At 32.8% G+C, this 18,428-nt stretch overlaps 3 protein-coding genes across 4 annotated transcripts; 1 reads left to right on the forward strand and 2 right to left on the reverse strand.

Moving 5' to 3' along the window:
- Positions 1-597: 597 nt before the first annotated feature.
- LOC143150880 (MAP kinase-activated protein kinase 2-like) lies at positions 598-10,888 on the reverse strand. Of its 2 annotated transcripts, XM_076319429.1 has the most exons (10): positions 10,749-10,888; positions 10,009-10,280; positions 8,545-8,833; positions 3,473-3,612; positions 3,327-3,391; positions 3,132-3,239; positions 2,854-2,952; positions 2,667-2,742; positions 2,383-2,593; positions 598-2,300 (listed from the first exon to the last, which is right to left on the reverse strand). In XM_076319429.1, the coding sequence occupies exons 2-10, from the start codon at positions 10,041-10,043 to the stop codon at positions 2,061-2,063; spliced, it is 1,263 nt and encodes a 420-aa protein (XP_076175544.1). In that variant the 5' UTR covers positions 10,044-10,280; positions 10,749-10,888; the 3' UTR covers positions 598-2,060. The 2 variants fall into 2 exon arrangements, with proteins under 2 accessions (XP_076175544.1, XP_076175545.1); XM_076319430.1 differs by lacking the exons at positions 10,009-10,280; positions 10,749-10,888 and adding an exon at positions 8,905-9,028.
- Positions 10,752-11,610, forward strand: LOC143151655 (uncharacterized). Its single transcript, XM_076321003.1, has 4 exons — positions 10,752-10,756; positions 10,882-10,921; positions 11,005-11,103; positions 11,241-11,610. The coding sequence occupies exons 1-4, from the start codon at positions 10,752-10,754 to the stop codon at positions 11,409-11,411; spliced, it is 315 nt and encodes a 104-aa protein (XP_076177118.1). The 3' UTR covers positions 11,412-11,610.
- On the reverse strand, positions 10,826-17,771 carry LOC143150879 (orphan steroid hormone receptor 2-like). Its single transcript, XM_076319428.1, is given in 10 exon segments — positions 10,826-14,242; positions 14,306-14,583; positions 14,659-14,855; positions 14,956-15,203; positions 15,313-15,577; positions 15,671-15,826; positions 15,930-16,037; positions 16,206-16,346; positions 16,966-16,989; positions 16,991-17,771. Coding segments are annotated over 10 exon segments (1,755 nt in total). The 5' UTR covers positions 17,069-17,771; the 3' UTR covers positions 10,826-13,982.
- Positions 17,772-18,428: the final 657 nt, after the last annotated feature.

Below are 18,428 nucleotides of genomic sequence, written 5' to 3' on the forward strand. Positions count from 1 at the left end.
CAACAGACTTAAATCCATTACAAAAATATTTCAATACTGTAGCTCAGCTCGAATTAAGGTTATACATTTTTCTTTATTATATATAATCATTTTAATCTATGAAAGTTGTACTATCGCAATATTATCAAATACAACAATGCAACAATTCTTTATATTATATCAGGAACTACATACATAGTTTTTTAGAAAAATGCTCCAAGGTTGTTTTTTTTTCTGAATTTAAATTCGCTGCAATTTTTATACATATTTAATAATTACTAACTTTATTGTTTTCGCTAAAATATATGAGCTGAACAACTATCACATGATATTTATAGTGCAAAAAATTGTTTCCACAGTTCTAAGTTAGGTATTATATAATGGCAGATGTACTGGAAGAACAGTATCATTAATTAACTAAAAGTATTTTAAAAGTGAATGATTTTTATTTTCAAGAAGCTTTTATTTATTGACATAGAACTGTAAAAACAAGTTAAAGCCCGGTCAATTTTATTTCTTTGCAATTTATCAGTCATAAAATTTTCCAATCATGAAACATTTCAAATACTTTCAAACTGTGGAGGGCTACTAATAATATTACTAATCATTTATAATTAGTGCAGTTACAGATAATCTTATTAAAAATAATTCATACATATAATATTTACATTTTACAACATATCAGTCATCTCTGAAGACACACTAACACATATGTGAGATTTGATCGCCCGTTAACTGAAGTTAACTCTGCACCTAATAGAAATACTTAATAATAATTCTATAGTCGAAATTACAATAAACTAAAAATTGACCTCATATTGATTAAGGCCTCATATTAATTTTTCCATTTAAATTCACTTCAGTTTTTATTTTATACTATATCTCATAAAATATAATTTTCACATTTATTCAATGAAATTTACATCTTTGTTTCTAGATTTCATTTGACTTATGGTAGGTTCTCTTTATTCTCGAAAGCTGCTTAAACAAATTATCATATTCTTTGAACATTTAAAAAATAATTAGAATAACATATATCAGCACCTTGAATTAATTTGAAAGATACTTATATATATTCAGTCAAAATATCACTTGAAAGTACATTGTTTGTATTATTTAGTAATGAAACTGCTTTTATAACTCATCTGATTTTTAGTTATACACGGATGCAAATTCATAAACTTATTACCTTCCATTCTTATACGTCAATTACGTTAAATAAAAGCAGGATAATAATTTAAAAATAATATATAAAATATCGCTATACACGTAATGCTTTTGGTACCTTATAAAATATGTTTTAAGTAAACAAATGATAAGGAATTTGTTATATTAGCTGCTAAATGGCGTGTTTTAAATAACAGGCTTTCATTATAAAGTCTGCCATGTGTAAGTCAAAGAACACTTTTACACATCGTTTCACGTAATGTCAAGAAACTTGTTCAATATTTCCGTTTTCTTTCGTATATCATTGTACTATATATGCAGCAGCTAATGACAAAACGCTTTGTTGTCTGCGTTTTATCAATAGGTATAGACTATAATACACTTTTCTACTTCACGGTCACATTATGTAAATTAATTTTTTTACTGTGTTGTTTAGTTCTGCATTATTAGACCGTTTAAAGTACTATTATTTTTACTGTAGAAAGTAAAAAATGCACCCGAACTAAAGTGTTGTAAGATACCTTTTACAAGTATGCACCCATTATTATTCTCTATATGTATGTACCACAATAATAGTACTTTCAAAATATAAGTTTAACACTCGGAACTGTTAGTAATCAAACAGATTTTCTTAGTAAGAAGAAACAAATGTATACCAACATAAATTTATGCAATTAAGTATTGCAGCATTATGTTTAAGTTTTTGTTTTTCTATAATATGAAATTTAAATACAATTTTATCTGAATGTATTTTGGTGTATGTATAATTTTTCTTTCAAAATTATCCTGTTTTGTAATCTCTCATCTTTCGTACAACGCATTTGTCAGAAAACAATTCTCATTATAATTAGGCTATACCTTATACATCTACGTAAAAAAATACGCCAGTTGTGACTGGCTCCTGTTGCGTCTCCCTAGGAAGCAGGCGTAGGATTAGCGGCTGGCGGTACGGCATTGGATTGCTTTGCCCGTCTGCGTTTAATTAATAACGCATTATTTGTGTGGTCCAATTGTTTCAAATTAGCTGTGTCGTAGTCTACACGCATCGTTGCTAAAGACCGTGTCATTTCTTCCTGTACTTCTGGCCAAAGTTCTTCGCCTTCTCGAAGCACGCGCCCAGTATGTAAAGGAGTGGCTGGTACTTCTGTATGTTTCTATGTAAGAAGTGATAATAAAATAGTTTATTTTATAATCGTATAATATATATTTGAATAAGTAATAGAATGAAATTCTTACAGAAATCCATTTATTTCGCATAACTTCGTCGATTTGCAATCTTCTAGCTGGATCTGTGCACAACATACCCTTGATAAGATCTTGCGCCTCTGAGCTTACATGTGACCATTCAGGAGCTGGAAAATCGTATTGACCTAAACGAATTCTCTTCTTCATTCCCGGTGAAATTGCTAAACCATGATTGCTATAAAAAGGTGGAAAACCGCACAATCTAAAACAATGTACAATATTGGTATATTACATTTGATGTAAATGTAAATGTATCTATAAATATATTCACTTACAATATATACATTATAACTCCAAGTGACCAAATATCACAGCTTTTATCATACTTCTCTGGCCCCAAAACCTCAGGAGCTTTTCAAACAAAAGAGATTTGTTTAACCTTTAGTTATACTTATACATTTATCATTACTAATTTAAAATGCACTCACGACAAATAAGATTGGAATTTTTAATACAACTTACCTACATAGTATGGCGTATAACATGGTGTTTGTAGAGTATCTTTTAAATGCGTTTCTTTTGCAAAACCAAAATCTGTAAGCTTCAGTATTCCAGTATTATCTGAAAATATACAATATGTTATCAAAGTTACAAAGATAAGAATTCTTATAATTAGGCATCTACATAGTGTATACATATATACATCTTGTGTCTTCTTAATATATTTATTAACATTTATAAATATTTATCAGTGGCATATGTTATCATCAGAAGAACAAGAAGGAAATGAAAATACATACCAGGTTTGGAATAGAGAAGATTTTCTGGTTTGAGATCTCTATGTGCAATATTCATATCGTGTAGATGCTTTACAGCAACACAAATTTCATACATTATTTGCGCAGCTTCTGAGAACAAATTGCAATAATTAAAAAATGGTTATACATTGCATGTTTATAATGTTAAAGAATTATACACAAATTAATTTTTTTTACCCCTTTCTGTAAAAGCACCATCCTGTCTATCTTGTATTCTCTCAAATAACTCTCCTCCCTCCATGCTGAAGATTTTTAAATATATATTTAACTTATTTTTTTCAATTAAGATTAATATTGCTAAATTAAAATGTACAAAAAATTACCATTCCATAACAACCAATAAACATTTATTCCCACTATAGGTGTTTTCATATACATCCTTAACTTGGACTATATGTCTGCAATTTGATGCTCTCCAATGTAATTCAACTTCTCTCCGAGCCTTTACACAATCATACAATACCTGCAAACATAAACATATGTATTTAAAACAAGATTTTTGGCACATGTTACTTAATATATACATATGACAAAAGGTATATAGAATTCAGATACTTCGTATGTTCAACAACAATTCTCAAACAAATAAAATTATGTAATCTATCAAGATCAACATAAAATAAACATGAAAAGTGATAACTGTATGACTTGCAAATTTTACAGCATTGTGATTTGTAATCCTAGCACGAAAAAAACCCAGTCAGGTGTAGTAATTTTTAACAGATTCTCTGAAAACTTAAAACTGTATCAGTGGTCTTGCATATCCATTTTCAGTTGCGAATGACCCAAAAACAGCTGACATCGCGATACCGTTAAATCGGTAAAGCTTATTGCATTAGCGACCTACAACTTAACGTTTTTTGATTAAGGTTAGCGATCAATAAATGCAACGTATTCACGATACTGAATTCATTTCACAATTGTTTCAATTCAATCAGATTTAAATATATAATTAAAACGATCTACAAAAATTCTGCGGTTATAATAAGGTATTACAGAAAGATATACATATTTGTAAGCATGTGCACAAAGCAGTAGAAAATATTGTTTTTACAAATTATATCTTAAAATATATGTATATTTGTCACGTTGAGGTTAAAGAATTACTTGGCAGAGCAGATAGTGGCATTATCTAATGTTCCAAAATTGCTATTGGCACCGTTCAAATGTCTTTTATTTCAGTTACTTTCATTGGGAGCATTGTTAAAATGTAATTCTAAATCACATACTGTTTCATGTTATGTTTCAATTCAATTTTTAACAATATCTACTAATATTTGACTTGTATAATAAAAGTCATAATACTAAAGTGTATTTTCCGTTATAATCAATTATATTTTTTCTTTCATTAATATTTTTTATTGCTAGTCAAATATTTACATTTATTTATCATATTTATGACGCATTCGTAAACTATGAGATTGCAACATGCATTTCTACATTTTCTTATCTGCATGTATAAGCAGTTAAAAAAAGTAATGTAATTGTGACATGAAAAATAAAAAGAAAAAGTAAATACTTCGTGGTTAAGTGACATACTTTTAGAGCATTGGGTATACCCTCAGTTCTAAAAATATTTGAATACAATTAAAGCTCGGGAAACAGACTGAAAGAAAGTCGAAACCGGTTTTGATCCGAATATACTTCTCAGAATGCAGAACGATATTATTGTTTTATGAATTAACAAGTTCCAAATGTAGAACGCGGGAAAATCGTTCACTCGCAAACAATGCTTTAAGCGCATGTTTTCAACGCTTCAATATTCTCTAATTGTCAACGAGCTTTAATACGTGCAATTTTCTCTGATTATCTACCGTGTTCGCTCTTAAATGAGAATGTTAGTCACGCGGCATGAACAAAGATGTCCTTTCGTATTATTCCATGATAATGAGATTAGCGTTTCATGAAATGTCATACGCATTGACGTGACGAGCAGGCGAACATGCGCAAGGAATTATAATAAGCTCTGCAAACAGATTATGTTCATTGTCCTACGCCAAGGTATTTTACGCGGAAACAGAAACATTGTGACGTGTGACTGGACCGAACGTGACGCAAATGCGTGTGAAAATGTATATATTAAAATATCTCGTCTTCCACTTCCGTATTGTAACTACGTACGGTTGCTATCTCTCAAATAACAACACAGTAATAAGCAGATTTAGGTTAGTTGTATGCATCTAAATACTAATATCAAGCACAAATGTACGAAAACCAATGTGCTTGAGGTTGATAAGAGCCTTAATGCGAGTCTCTTTAAAATATAAAGAGTTTACGGTAATTTACAAAAATTCTGTTGTTAAATTTCCATTGGCGGAGCGTAAAACTACGTAGAAGAAATTTTTCTTAAAGAAATGTAGAGATAAAAGCTGAAGCGATTCTCGGAATTGGATAAGAAAAACAAAAATATAAAACAGTACATAGTGCCACAATTGTCCACTTGACTAGCTACAGGTAATCAATTAACGAAGGAGAATTCGTAACGAGAAACTAGGTTGCACCGGTGTACTATGACGTCTGCAAATATTGACTTTTTTATGACTATACGCGGTAATATGATTCGACAGCTTTCTCTTTGAGTATGCCTGGAGACATTTTGCTTGAATCAATAAGAGTTATACACTGTTTGTATCCCGTTCCATAAATTCCATCAACATTGAATAAAAGTGGTTCAGTAAAGTATATATTGCACTTCAAAGATTACACTCGAGGTACAATAAATGCGTTAAGTTAATTTCTGTCCGATATAAAAATAAATTTATTGATCAGTGCGACGTTGTCTCGGAAGCAGTCGAAGGTCGCGAAAAGAATTTATGTAGTTTTCAATTACGATGTTCGAAAAGCGGAATTACTGTCCTTGCTGTCAAATATCTTCACAGTCGAACGGTATACTTCCAACCGTCTCACCAATCTACGTGGCTCAATTCCAATAATTCGATACGTTCAGTGAAACAGATTGCCACTAAACTTCTTTCCATGTAAACCTAGCATACGCATCATTTATCAGAAATTTCACATCCTCTAACTGATCAAACATATATTATTTTGCGAAGTTCTTTTTGCTTAAAGGATGGAACGCATTGTCATTTGTACAATTATTATTATGGTAATACTCATTTCATTGTAATACTGCCTTATTCTCACTCGTGTAACCGTTCTTGACTTTTGTAATGGCTTACACTACTCTAGTTATTCTATCTATTAATTTTTCGAAACTACTTTCGTAAATGTTGCTGTTGCATACTCTTCTTTTGTAAAATTTAGAAAACAACACTTTATCACGAGTTCCTTAATTTTCAAATCTATTAATCCATAAATGTACTATTTTATTACACGCGCATATTTATTCGTTTCGTTGCCTAACCTAGATAAAAGCCAATCGAAGAACTTGACGGTGTTATGAAATAATTATGTAACGTATGTATACATATTCCTACGTATAAATCTTTAATTGATTATCTAGTAAGATCAATTATTAGTCTACTGATATCTCCGTGTTTGAAACGGTTGAATGAGAACAATTCATATCTTTTCATACCATATTTGCACGTCACATTCGTATTATATAAAAATGTGGAGGATGACGAATTTTATGATATATGCATGAACATTTATTATTCTGACTGCTGACTTTGTACTTATCCAGGATATTAACCCTCCAAACCTAAATTATTCGGTGGGTCGATATCTTCGATAACATCGACCGTTCTAGAGTTAGCAAGTATGAGATCATTGTTACTGTATAAATAATGACATATTTTCATCAAAGCTTATCAGCCTTCCATATCCATTCGGTCAGATAAATGGTAACGTGTGTTTATTCCTTCGTGAGCAGAAAGAACAAATTATTATTAGATAAACGATTTAAACGGATTTAAGGCATTATACACTGACGCGACGATCGATAACGGCAGTCAGTAACGTTACATTAGTAAATTTTAGTCGCGTAAATAGATGTAAAATTTAATTGTGCGCGCGCGTGTGTGTACGATACGTAAATAAGTGTATGTGAAATTACATAATCGTCTAAATTCTTCCATTATATTTCTGTCAAATACAAATAGTCCTACTCATGAATTATCATATGTAAAAATTTTCTGAACACTAATTTTAAAAAAACATTGGTAAATACTTTCTAAGCTTGTTGAACACACATTTACGCACGAGACATCACATGATTCGCACAATCGGTCATTGGCATTCTATGTATCTGCATTTGTAATCAACGTTTCTTGTAAAACCTACGTAAAGTTATCCAGGTAACTGCTAGTAAACAAGAAAAAAGATTGTGCGTGTATACGCGCATTTTTAAACAAGTCTTTTATGTACGTAGAACGTGAAACTCACATTGCAAAGACGAAGAATTAGCATGACTCTAAATTCACGACATTTTTTTTTGCGCAGTCTTCAAATAGCGATGTTACGTTAATTTGAAGTGTGCAGTTTGTAACTCATAATTTTTCATTCGATATCTTTTCTGTTACACTTCAAAAATTTCCGCGCAAGTTACCGATCCAAGAACAACAAATCAAGCGCAAAAAGACACAAATATGAAGATCCACAAATTTTTCCAAGGAGATACGGAGAAAATAAGAAGCAAGCTGGCCTCAGTGATACCGCCGCATGGTCGGAATCGTCGAACGGGAAATCATCGAGTATAAATAGAGGATGACTCGCGGTCTGGACTCGCTTGGACATCGTTAGTCGATGATCGTACTTCGCTACGTTAAGTAGGTATCGATACATCGTGGGATCGGTGATCTTCTAAATGCGCGTTAGGTTAGACATGCACATTTAACGCCAGATATCGGATTCAATCTTGGAGGGAGTATCGTTCCAAAAATAGCCAAGGACAATCGTGCCATGTTACATTTAAAAGAATAATGCATATACTTTTCGTGTCTCTTGATAAGAGTCTAAACTCTTGTAAACTACGTTTTACGTTTATCTCGAATGTATAATACCTCGGAGCGGCATTTAAAAATAATGCCTGACGTTTTTCGTGTACACGTTTCGAACACGCTGGTTTTATAACCATGCGTTTAAACCGCGGTGTCTCGACCGTTCGTGCGTGAAATTTTAAATCAGCTTCACGAAGTTTCAATTCATAATGAGAAACAGAATGGTGGCCACTGACTTCAATAACACTTCATTGCACACGCGCGCACAATATGTCAATACCTGTGCGCTACCTTTGTTTATTGAAAGGGAAACGAAAGGACCAATTGTTCTGCATTTTCAAATAATCCTTTCGTGTTCCGAGCGGTGGTACCACTGTGAATTATTAAATCATTAACGTTCCACTTTCCCGCGCACACTCGCACAAAAACTAACGGAAGTTAAACAAAAGACGACCGATTTCCGCGGAAGAGGTTTTTTGATCGTTATCTCTCACCTTGAGCGCATACTTTTCCCTCGTACTTTTGTCATAACACTGAACAACTTTTCCGTTGATTCCAAGACCTAGTACGTGGTTACTGATCTCGTAGTCATCTGTGATCGGTGTAACTTTTGGTACCCGGGCGTCGCATCTTGTAAGGGTATGTTCCATGGTTTTTCTTTTTATTTCCAAGCTCGGGACTTCCTTCTCTTTCGTCGACACGTCGATCTCCGTTTCCGCTGCTCGTTTCCGCTTTCCCTTTTTATTCTCTTCGTTCTCTTCGGAAGCCGACCTCTTGCACTTTCTAAAATGGTAATTGACCGTTAGTTACGTTATAAGCAGATTGGTTTTGTCGATATTAGCGGATGTACCAACAATATAAATATACGAAGCAAATTTAAGCACTTCATGAGAAACGCGGAAACGTAAAACGATTTAACTGCTGTACTGATAAGGAGAACTTTAGAACGATAGTATACTCCGTGCCGACACTTCTGAGTACGTTACACAAGTGACAGTATAGGTAAAAAAAATCTTTGATGAACGAAATTATCACTCGTATGAAACGGCGCTTACTTTATCTTGAACATTGTTGAGAGGGCATAGCTTCGAAAAGTATTTGCTACGGTCAAGCGACTTGGATCAACGCGTTCCACACAAATTTCATACATATCTTATTATCTAAAAATTAATCACTGATGAATTGCAACACATTTTTCAGAACATTTGCTTGTGCGATAGTACATAATATATAAATTCGACAAATAATTTGTAATATTTTTAAACTTATTAATTCTTTATTATTTTCATTCATAATTATTTGATTATGTAAAATTCTGTGAAATAGATAAATATTAAATTATAAAAAAAAAATATAATAGCCAAGTACTAAAATTAAATTAATTTATTTTATAGTCTACAAGAAATATTTAATTTATAATTAAATCGCATAGAGTTACGTGTAGTATGCATATAGGTATAATTATACATGCGTACACACACACCTCTACATATTACACAACCACTATTAATCGATTGCAGTAAATCCGTAGGACTGTAGTTCACGCACGCGATTGGCGCACTTTGAAATTATCGATAGAGTTTACCAATTGTATGCATCGAATATGTGCAGCATTTGCATTGCGTGTTGATAAATGGAATAGGAAAACAATGGAAATAATCGACTGGTAAATTAAAAACAGTCGTAAAATGGTGTTAAAGATCAATCGTTAAAACTCAGCGCTAATTGTATTCGTTATATTGCAGTGTGAGTTCTGATCGATACAAGATTATTCGAGTAATAATGTATATACAACTGTTATGATTGTAATGACAGAAGTGTACCACGAATGATGTAGTATAGTATGTACTTATCGTTACATTCGAAATGGAATGATTCGATAAATCATTAATAGCGATTTATTATCGTTACAATGGCGGAGTATGAATACGAGAAAAATAAAATAATGTGACAGAAACCTCCAAAATGTCCACTTGTGTGCCGATTTCGGCATTTGTGTTGCTTTTTTAAGTTTTGAAAGCTCTAATCAGATCGTTGATGCGAAGATAAAAAGCATCGCCTTCCGGGAAAGCCAAAACTCCGAAGAATTCTCAGAAGCAAGAGAACAGCCAGTAGCGGTCGTTATGGATAAACTGTGAGCTCCGCGTTGTCGAATAAAATAAGAATATTTCTAATCGCAACTCAAAACTCGATATCCAAAGAATAATCATGTAGAAAGGCCAGCTGAAAACTGAAGATAAAAACTAGTGAAACTCATCGTCTGTAATGAAAGGGCGATTGCCGATGAAAAGAAGCGTGCAAAAAAGCCATTATTAAAGAAAGCAATTTTATGGATGGGTACACGTAATGTTGTGCGTTTCTCAACACTTCTATGAGATGAATCGTATTTCTGTTACGCAAGTTACACAGCAAATAATTATGAAATTGCCAGGATAAACACAATGAGAAAAATGAAACACAAAGCAGCTCGTCAGAGATCTATTTGCATAAACTCATAAGCACCGCCAAATTCGCCATCTATATCTTATAAAAATTTATCGAGTGGCAATACAATTTACTCGAAATAGCGGTTGCATATGACATATGCAAACAAATAATACATTGAACAAAAAACACTGAAAGTAAAGAAATAAAAAACCAGTAAATTATTTTTAGCGTGATTACGTATGAGTTTAATTTTTGTGGTGGTTTCACATACCTAATGACGTTTGCTTCTTCAAAACAAATTTCCCGCCACGAAATAGCAACGCATAATGTTAGAAAAAAAAAACACCACTGTTATAACATTTTATTTCTCACTGTTGTGAAAACACTCAATAATATTTTACAAGTTGTGCTTATCACAATACGTGTATCACTGATTCGCGATTCGTACGTATAACTGTCAAATGTAATGTCCACAAATAATTCTCATGTAACTTTATTTTTATTCGAATTTTTTGTAAAATAAACAGATACATGCAAGTTCTTCGGAGGTGTGTCACCCAACTTCCAAACGGTCGAACAGATTGGAATACCTGTCTACCTGTCGTAGAATAGCCGGTTTTACACAGGTATTAAAATATTCGATGGCGCTATGAAAACTGATTTTCTCGTTGAGAAAATCGGAATTAAAATATAACTTAACCAAACGCGACCTTTTCTGTGTCCATACTTTCTGTGCATTCAACCGACCACCACTGAACTGAAGTCCACTCAACGACTCCAACTTTCATACGAAAAACTAATTCACAAACACGAGCGGATAGGCGGCTATGGCGGCAAAGCGCCTCTACAAGCAATCTTGGGATGTGACTCACTGCACAGGGACGTCTATATACTGCTAGTATTTGGGTTCCTTAGCGAGCTCGCGTTCCTCTAGTGAGTCATTTTAATCATATTTTTTTTTTAAACAGAATTTCACGTTTTGAAAATAAGAATACAAGTAATTTTACAAGCTAATTATTTAATTTTTATTTCAATTATGTATTATTTTACGTTATACCACAATTAAACATGTATGTATATACATAATTTTTCAATATAATAAAACCGAAGGGGGCAACAATCTTCAGGTCTCTTTCATTTTATGACTTACATAATTACAAAACTACTATTTTTAATATAAATATTTTTTTCATCCAGGCACATTTTATATTTACATTCACTTTTTTCCTTGCACAGGTGAAATATGTTCTAATTATATTGTCCTTTAAGTATTTCACACATAAAAATTCTATTACACAAAATATATGAACTGCAGAAAGATAATTTTGATTTATACTTTGTTGTTAGAATATTGTACGTAATAACATATGGTACAATGGATAACAGTTTCTTCCATAAAGAAAAATTGAAATCAATATCATGTATGAAACAATTATTGATACAATGCACTATGGAGTCATTTTATGAAAAAATTGCAGCTATTCTTAATTAACATAAAATTATTGTATACTATTAGTATTTTCTAAGAATTATAACAAATTTTAGTCGAGTATAATTTACATGAATATCTGTAAAAAATGTATTGTTGTTTAATCTTTGGATTATCGAATTTAAAAGGATGCTTACATTTAAGTAGATATTGAACATTGCTAGAAATATAGTACACGCTTATAAATTATGAAGACGTTTATGAAAATCTCATAACCAGCGGAAACGTTTCTATGAACATTAACAATTCTGAATAGTTTAAAAATATTTAACGACTCGCCTCAATATATTTTGAAAAAATATCAATGATCTAAACATTATCAATAACATTAAATACTCAAGATTACTATTGGTATAACAATAATTTTAACCTACAACCACTAATGTTACTTTTACTGCACAGTATGTGCATTTATACCTATATTCAGTATTAGATGAATATAATTATAATTAACAATAAGATATAAAATGTACAATCGGTTAAGTAAACGCATATACATTAATTCTTAATACACTTCTTCTAATCTGATAAGTATTCTGCTTTCATAAAAAATATACTTTTATTGTCCTTTTCGAAGAAGTAAATAATACTTGATGCATAATAAATTCAACTAATATTGTAATGCTTAAATTACATAACCTTAGAATTTAGGTCATAAAATTAGCTATTCTAGTACCTCTGTTGAAAACACATTAGGACTACTAAATATTTCCTCTTTTTAATTTTGCATGAATTAGTACTATTGCACGTCCTATGTTTTTAAAAGAATCATTAAACACAATGCATCTTTTGCTCTTAAGCTATAGTGAAACACAGCCTAGAAATATATCATGTAGTATGAACAGTTTCTAGGAAAATAAGTAAAACATGTGCATATTTCGACTCACTTGTAGTAAACTTAAGGAATTGTTAAGAAATGTTTTCTATAACAATGAAATATGCGATTTCTTTGTACTAATACTTATATGTAGAGTTATTATCTTCTTTGCTTACTTTCTTGCAGTAATAATTATAATGTTCACATAATACAATTTAACAAATTGAGTAATTTATATTTTGTCTAAAAACATACTTGAGTTCTGTTCTTCATCAAAACTAAAATAGTAACGACTTCTTTTGACGGACGGAAATGCACGATTATAAAGAAATATTAATATTATTAACGCTTCGATTTTTTTCAAAAGATCTCCAGTGTATGTATACGTGATTTGATTTTTCTCTGTTTGACTTTGCATTACACTGAAAGAATAATTAAAGAAAAACAAGTTCTCTATCTTTTTCAATAATCTTGTATAAAAATAATTATACTCTTTAAATTAGAAATTTAATACAGTACAAAATTACTAATTCGGTCAAAGGCTAATCTTTTACTAATAATAAATTATAAGTGTAGTGATATTGCCCCACATGTTCATTTTAAACTATGTGCCGATACAAAACTTTCCAGATATATTTTTTTACTTGAAAAGTTCGTAATAAAATATTTCGTATTTTTATATTAAACATACTTTACATATATGTATATGTAGTAAATGATATTATTATAACTTATAATATTGCTACATTTGAAATGAAACGGTAAATATATAGCAGAGGAAATGATATTAATGTAATTTTTAATAACAAATGTATATTATATTATTACTAGCATTTTTTACAAATACAGCTTTGTGCAATATGGAAAGTTTTGTACAACAGGCAGTGAATATATAATAAATAAAAAAAAAAAATGTTAATCAGAATATTATAAACTAACAAGATATTATATCTGATTAACAAGTTAAAATACTACCCTGAGTTTCAACACCTTTACTTTAAAAGAGGCATGTAATGAATTATAGTCCTTTTATGAAAAATAAAGATTAACTTTGCCTCGTTTCGTTTTTCTTTCATCCTTTCTCAGTGTATAAAAATATTCAAGGCATTCAACACTAACGTATATATATATGTATATATATGTATATGTATATATATCACTTTGATAGGTCACGACTTACATTGCACAGATAGTAATTGTCACCCCATGTGACTTTCAGGTTCAGTTTTGTAATCGTGCATAGTAAGAATATAAGGCACAACACTAGCTACGCTTACTCTACCAATAAGACCTGCAAAAAACAAATCTTCCAAAACCCTAGGGTTGATTGAACGAAGTGGTGCAAGCCTCAAAAGAAGGCGAGGTAATCGGTCAGATCCAACACGTTGTTGCAACTCTGTCCATGCAGCTTCTTGTAAAACTTCAACTTTTTTACGCCAAACACCAGCTAAAACATTATCTGAAAACAAACTCAATAAGCACAAAATAGGATTATATTACTACAATGTAATTTGTATCTTACCAGCACTGAAAAGCGTTAGTGCTTTAAGGTACGCATATTCAACAGAATCCACTTGTAACTTATGAAGTGAACTAACACAATCTTGTAGTCTACATATATGTTCTGTGACAGACTTTACTTTACTAGCTGTAATTTTTTCCTGTGCAATACTAGCTTGTAAATGATTTATTATCGATGTTAAAATACTAGGAAGTGACAGAGTATATGCGCATTGTGCAAGACCTAAAGTAAAGAGCTGTCCCCAGGAACTGCGTACTAATGTTGTTTGAACTTCAGATCTATAAATGCACATAATTTAATAAAATATTCATGTTCATAGTTTTATATAATATTTACATTTTCTGATTACATACGGTAATGCTTGAAATGCAGGGATTCCTCTTGCCCAATGAACTGACAAAAAAAGTAATCTAGCAGCACTCTCACAAATGTAGTGTATTGATAAGTACGCAGGGGCTGGGCTAGGGGCTCTTAACTCAAATAGTGTATGCCTTTCAGAAATTAACTGACCAGTCCACTCTTCCTCTGGTTCGCTTGAACCATTAACACTCTAAAGAAGTACAGATAAATCATATAACAATATATTAAACATTGTAGAAATATCTGTAAATATTATATAAATAAATTTGTATCGCATAAATGAAACATACATCTCCAATAAGTTTAGCCATGCTATCCAATGCATGTGAAATAAGTAAACGTTCCCTTGCTAATGTTAATGCATCACTAAGGTCACTATCACTACTTTGGTCTTCCATACTGGGACTTTCAGGTTGTTCCCATGTTGGAGGTGTTTCAGACACTGGTTGTTGTGGTTCTGGTTTAACTCTAGGACTTCGATTGCCAACTTTTGCTCCTGCTGATTCACCCAAGACTGGTTTTCTCTCATGTTGAACAGCTACAATATTAAAGATTTATTTTTATTTTATACTTCTTGTGACTTACGGTAATTATCAAATATATAAAAGACATTTCAGTGTTACATATGATACTCCAAACAGACATACAGTCACTCCTCATCCCCATTGCAAGGCATTTCTGAAGTCTACAATACTGACACCGATTTCTATGGTGTTTGGTAACTTCACAACTTTTGCTTCCTCTGCATTGATAACCCAATTGTTTTCGAATACTACGTTTAAAGAAACCTTTGCAACCTTCACAACTTATTGCTCCATAGTGTCTTCCACTAGCCCTATCCCCACAGACCACACATAATTCTAATGATAGTCCCAAACCTAAAGAGCCACGAACATCTCTTGCCAATTTTACCTGAAAAACAGCCAAGTATAAAATAAATATAAAATATGTAAACACAGTTACATGAAATCCAAGACAACATGAATAAATAAGTAAAAACCGGACCTCTACATCAACATTATTTAAATGCTCAATCCCAGAATGTAAATGAACCATGCCTGTATGAGGTCCCAAATTACGAAAATCTCTTCCCATTTTGTGGTCAACTTTTTCATCATGTACGTTATCAACATGATTGTTTTGATCCCTTTCCATGTCTCTCTGAAAATATATCGAAATTTTATAATATTAATTGATTCAAAATATTTTAAAAATTAAAAAACTTTTTCTTGGCATTTAAAAAGTTAATACATCGAAAACGCACCATAGCGGGATGATGTACTAAATTGTGAAAATTCCTTCCTAAGTTTTGATCTATTTTATCATCATGTAAATTTTCAACGCGATCGTTTTGATCAATTTCCATGTCCCGCTGTAATAAAAAAAAATCGAAATTTCTCATTTATCATTCTAGAAAAACAATATAAATTTTTAACTTATATTATAAACAATTTCCTACGGATATTTAAAAATAATTAATCATTTTGTAACTTTCATTAAATTTTACAAATATTTTTAAAAAGAGGTAAATAATAAGAACCTCCGATTCGACATCAGCTACATGATCCATGCCATGGTGATGAGACAAATTACGAAAATCCATTCCTACTTTTCGTTCCCCCTCAATTTCATTTAAATTATCGTGGTCGCGTTGTTCCCTATGGTCCCTGTCCATTTCTCTCTGTAAAAATAATTAATAAAAGTGCTTTTATTAAAGCCTCGAAACTACCCACATCAATATGATACGTATAACTCGCAAAATGTTTCTACACTGATGTCACAATACACGCGTTACGTATTTCCCAAACAATCAGTGTCTCACTTGTCATTTAATGACGTAAAATACGGCAGATACAAATGCCGCTTGAATTCTATGACTAATATTCACAAAAACAGAGTCGAGGAAGAGTAATATCGCTAAAATATTTCGATTTACGCATATTCTTTATTTATCCTCTTCTAATAATTGTTCGCTTACAGAAAAGTAAGTCGGATACTTTTTAAAGCGAACGCCCAGAATTATAATTGATTAAACGTTTACTAGGTAACAATCAAGTTAAGAAGTAACTTGAAATGCTACCCTTAGAAAATGTTATTTTTTCTGCAAAGATTGCATAACATTAGAATATTAGAACAAAGCATTACATCGAATATGATCGAGCAAGTCGTGATCATGTATAGTCTGATTCCATCTAGGCAGCAGAATGTATCGTTTAAAGGCCTAAGCATCGGCGCGGTATAAAAATGAAAACTGGAGCATTTGCCGCCCGCCCCTACCTGCCGCAACCCTTTCCTCCTACCATTTTAAGAAGTGAAAGAGATGGGTCCCGAGTTCTTCGGTTCGTAGGTTGCTACGCGGTTAGGCGCATGCCGATACCACAGCCATGCTACACTGGCTGTCATAGAGCGAATGGTCCATTTCCATACACTCGTGATCCGACTTCGTCACTACTGTCGCAGTGCAGTAACACGAGAAAACGGTGCCTGTACCGTTGCTCCCAAATAGTTAACATTCTTAGACCTTGCGCTCGTTACATCGTATTACAGAACGTTCTCTTTCACCCTTTCTAATCACAACGATAAACTTTCAACTTAGGAACCATGCCTACTTTCAAATGTAACGAAATACGTTTTTGCAAATTCTTACAATCAGAATCGGGACTTTTAAATAAACGTCGACACGCATACAGCACTATCTTCGTGATCAATAATACTATACGTATCCGATCTCGCGGAAGTGTCACGCTTGATATTCAACGTCATTTTTTTCCATAATTAAGAATCTCACGATAGTAACTTGACACCTGTCCTTTTTTTCAAACTAAAGCCATTGACCTGTTTAGACACGTGTCACCGTTAAATATTAATGCTTTTTATTGTGAGTGTCTTTATTGTGCGTGCTTCAGAGATTGTATCCTTAACGGAATTTTGTGTGCCACTATGTGAAGTCCAACGAGCAGCGAATCGAAATATGGTTATTCACGTACAAAAGGTCAACCCGAGTTGAAAGTGTGAAACCCGAAGCTATGATTTCATGATAAATTTGTTACTTATTTTGCTTTTTACACCTATTGAAACGAGTGTCGTTAAAAATATTTTATAAAACAACTTGCATTTCCTTCACACCGACCTTAGAATACGTTCGACGTGTCTTACATTAAAGTTCGAGGACGGTACGCACAATACACTACCTGTTGGGTCGACCTGTATCACCGCATTTGCGTGTGTCGGCGGTGGCGCTCTCACGGGTCACGCACGGTTCTGAAAATATAACGTAGCCAGCCACGCGGTAATACGCGCGGAATATATTTGCGTTTCAAAAAAACGATGTTTTAACGAAACTAACGGTGAAGAGAGCTACAAGAAAACGACACATTTGCGGCGCACGAAGTCGTTTCACTCGGTTCGAACGGTCGGACACGAAAACACCACGTCGAAGTTTAAAGGCAACCTTGCGCAGGTGAACGCAGCCAGACCGTTCGCTGTACTGGCAGGTTGGCAGGTCACTCTCTTGTGTACCGCCAAGACACACCGGCCAGGTGCATTCTCGCCCCGCTTGCCTGCTTTTCTACCTGAGCGAGAGCATTCGCCGTGGAGGACCGCATAGTGGCCTCTCGACGAGCGTTACAGGTTATGTCACGTAATACACGCCCGCGATGACTTATCGGTTGAGACTCGAGGTCGCGACGTCAATCGAGAATAGGTCAAACACGAACGGTTAATGGCAAAAATGTAGATACGCGTTATCAAGTACTTTTGTGTG

Source organism: Ptiloglossa arizonensis, chromosome 9 (assembly GCF_051014685.1).
Source record: "Ptiloglossa arizonensis isolate GNS036 chromosome 9, iyPtiAriz1_principal, whole genome shotgun sequence".
Lineage (NCBI taxonomy): Eukaryota > Metazoa > Arthropoda > Insecta > Hymenoptera > Colletidae > Ptiloglossa > Ptiloglossa arizonensis.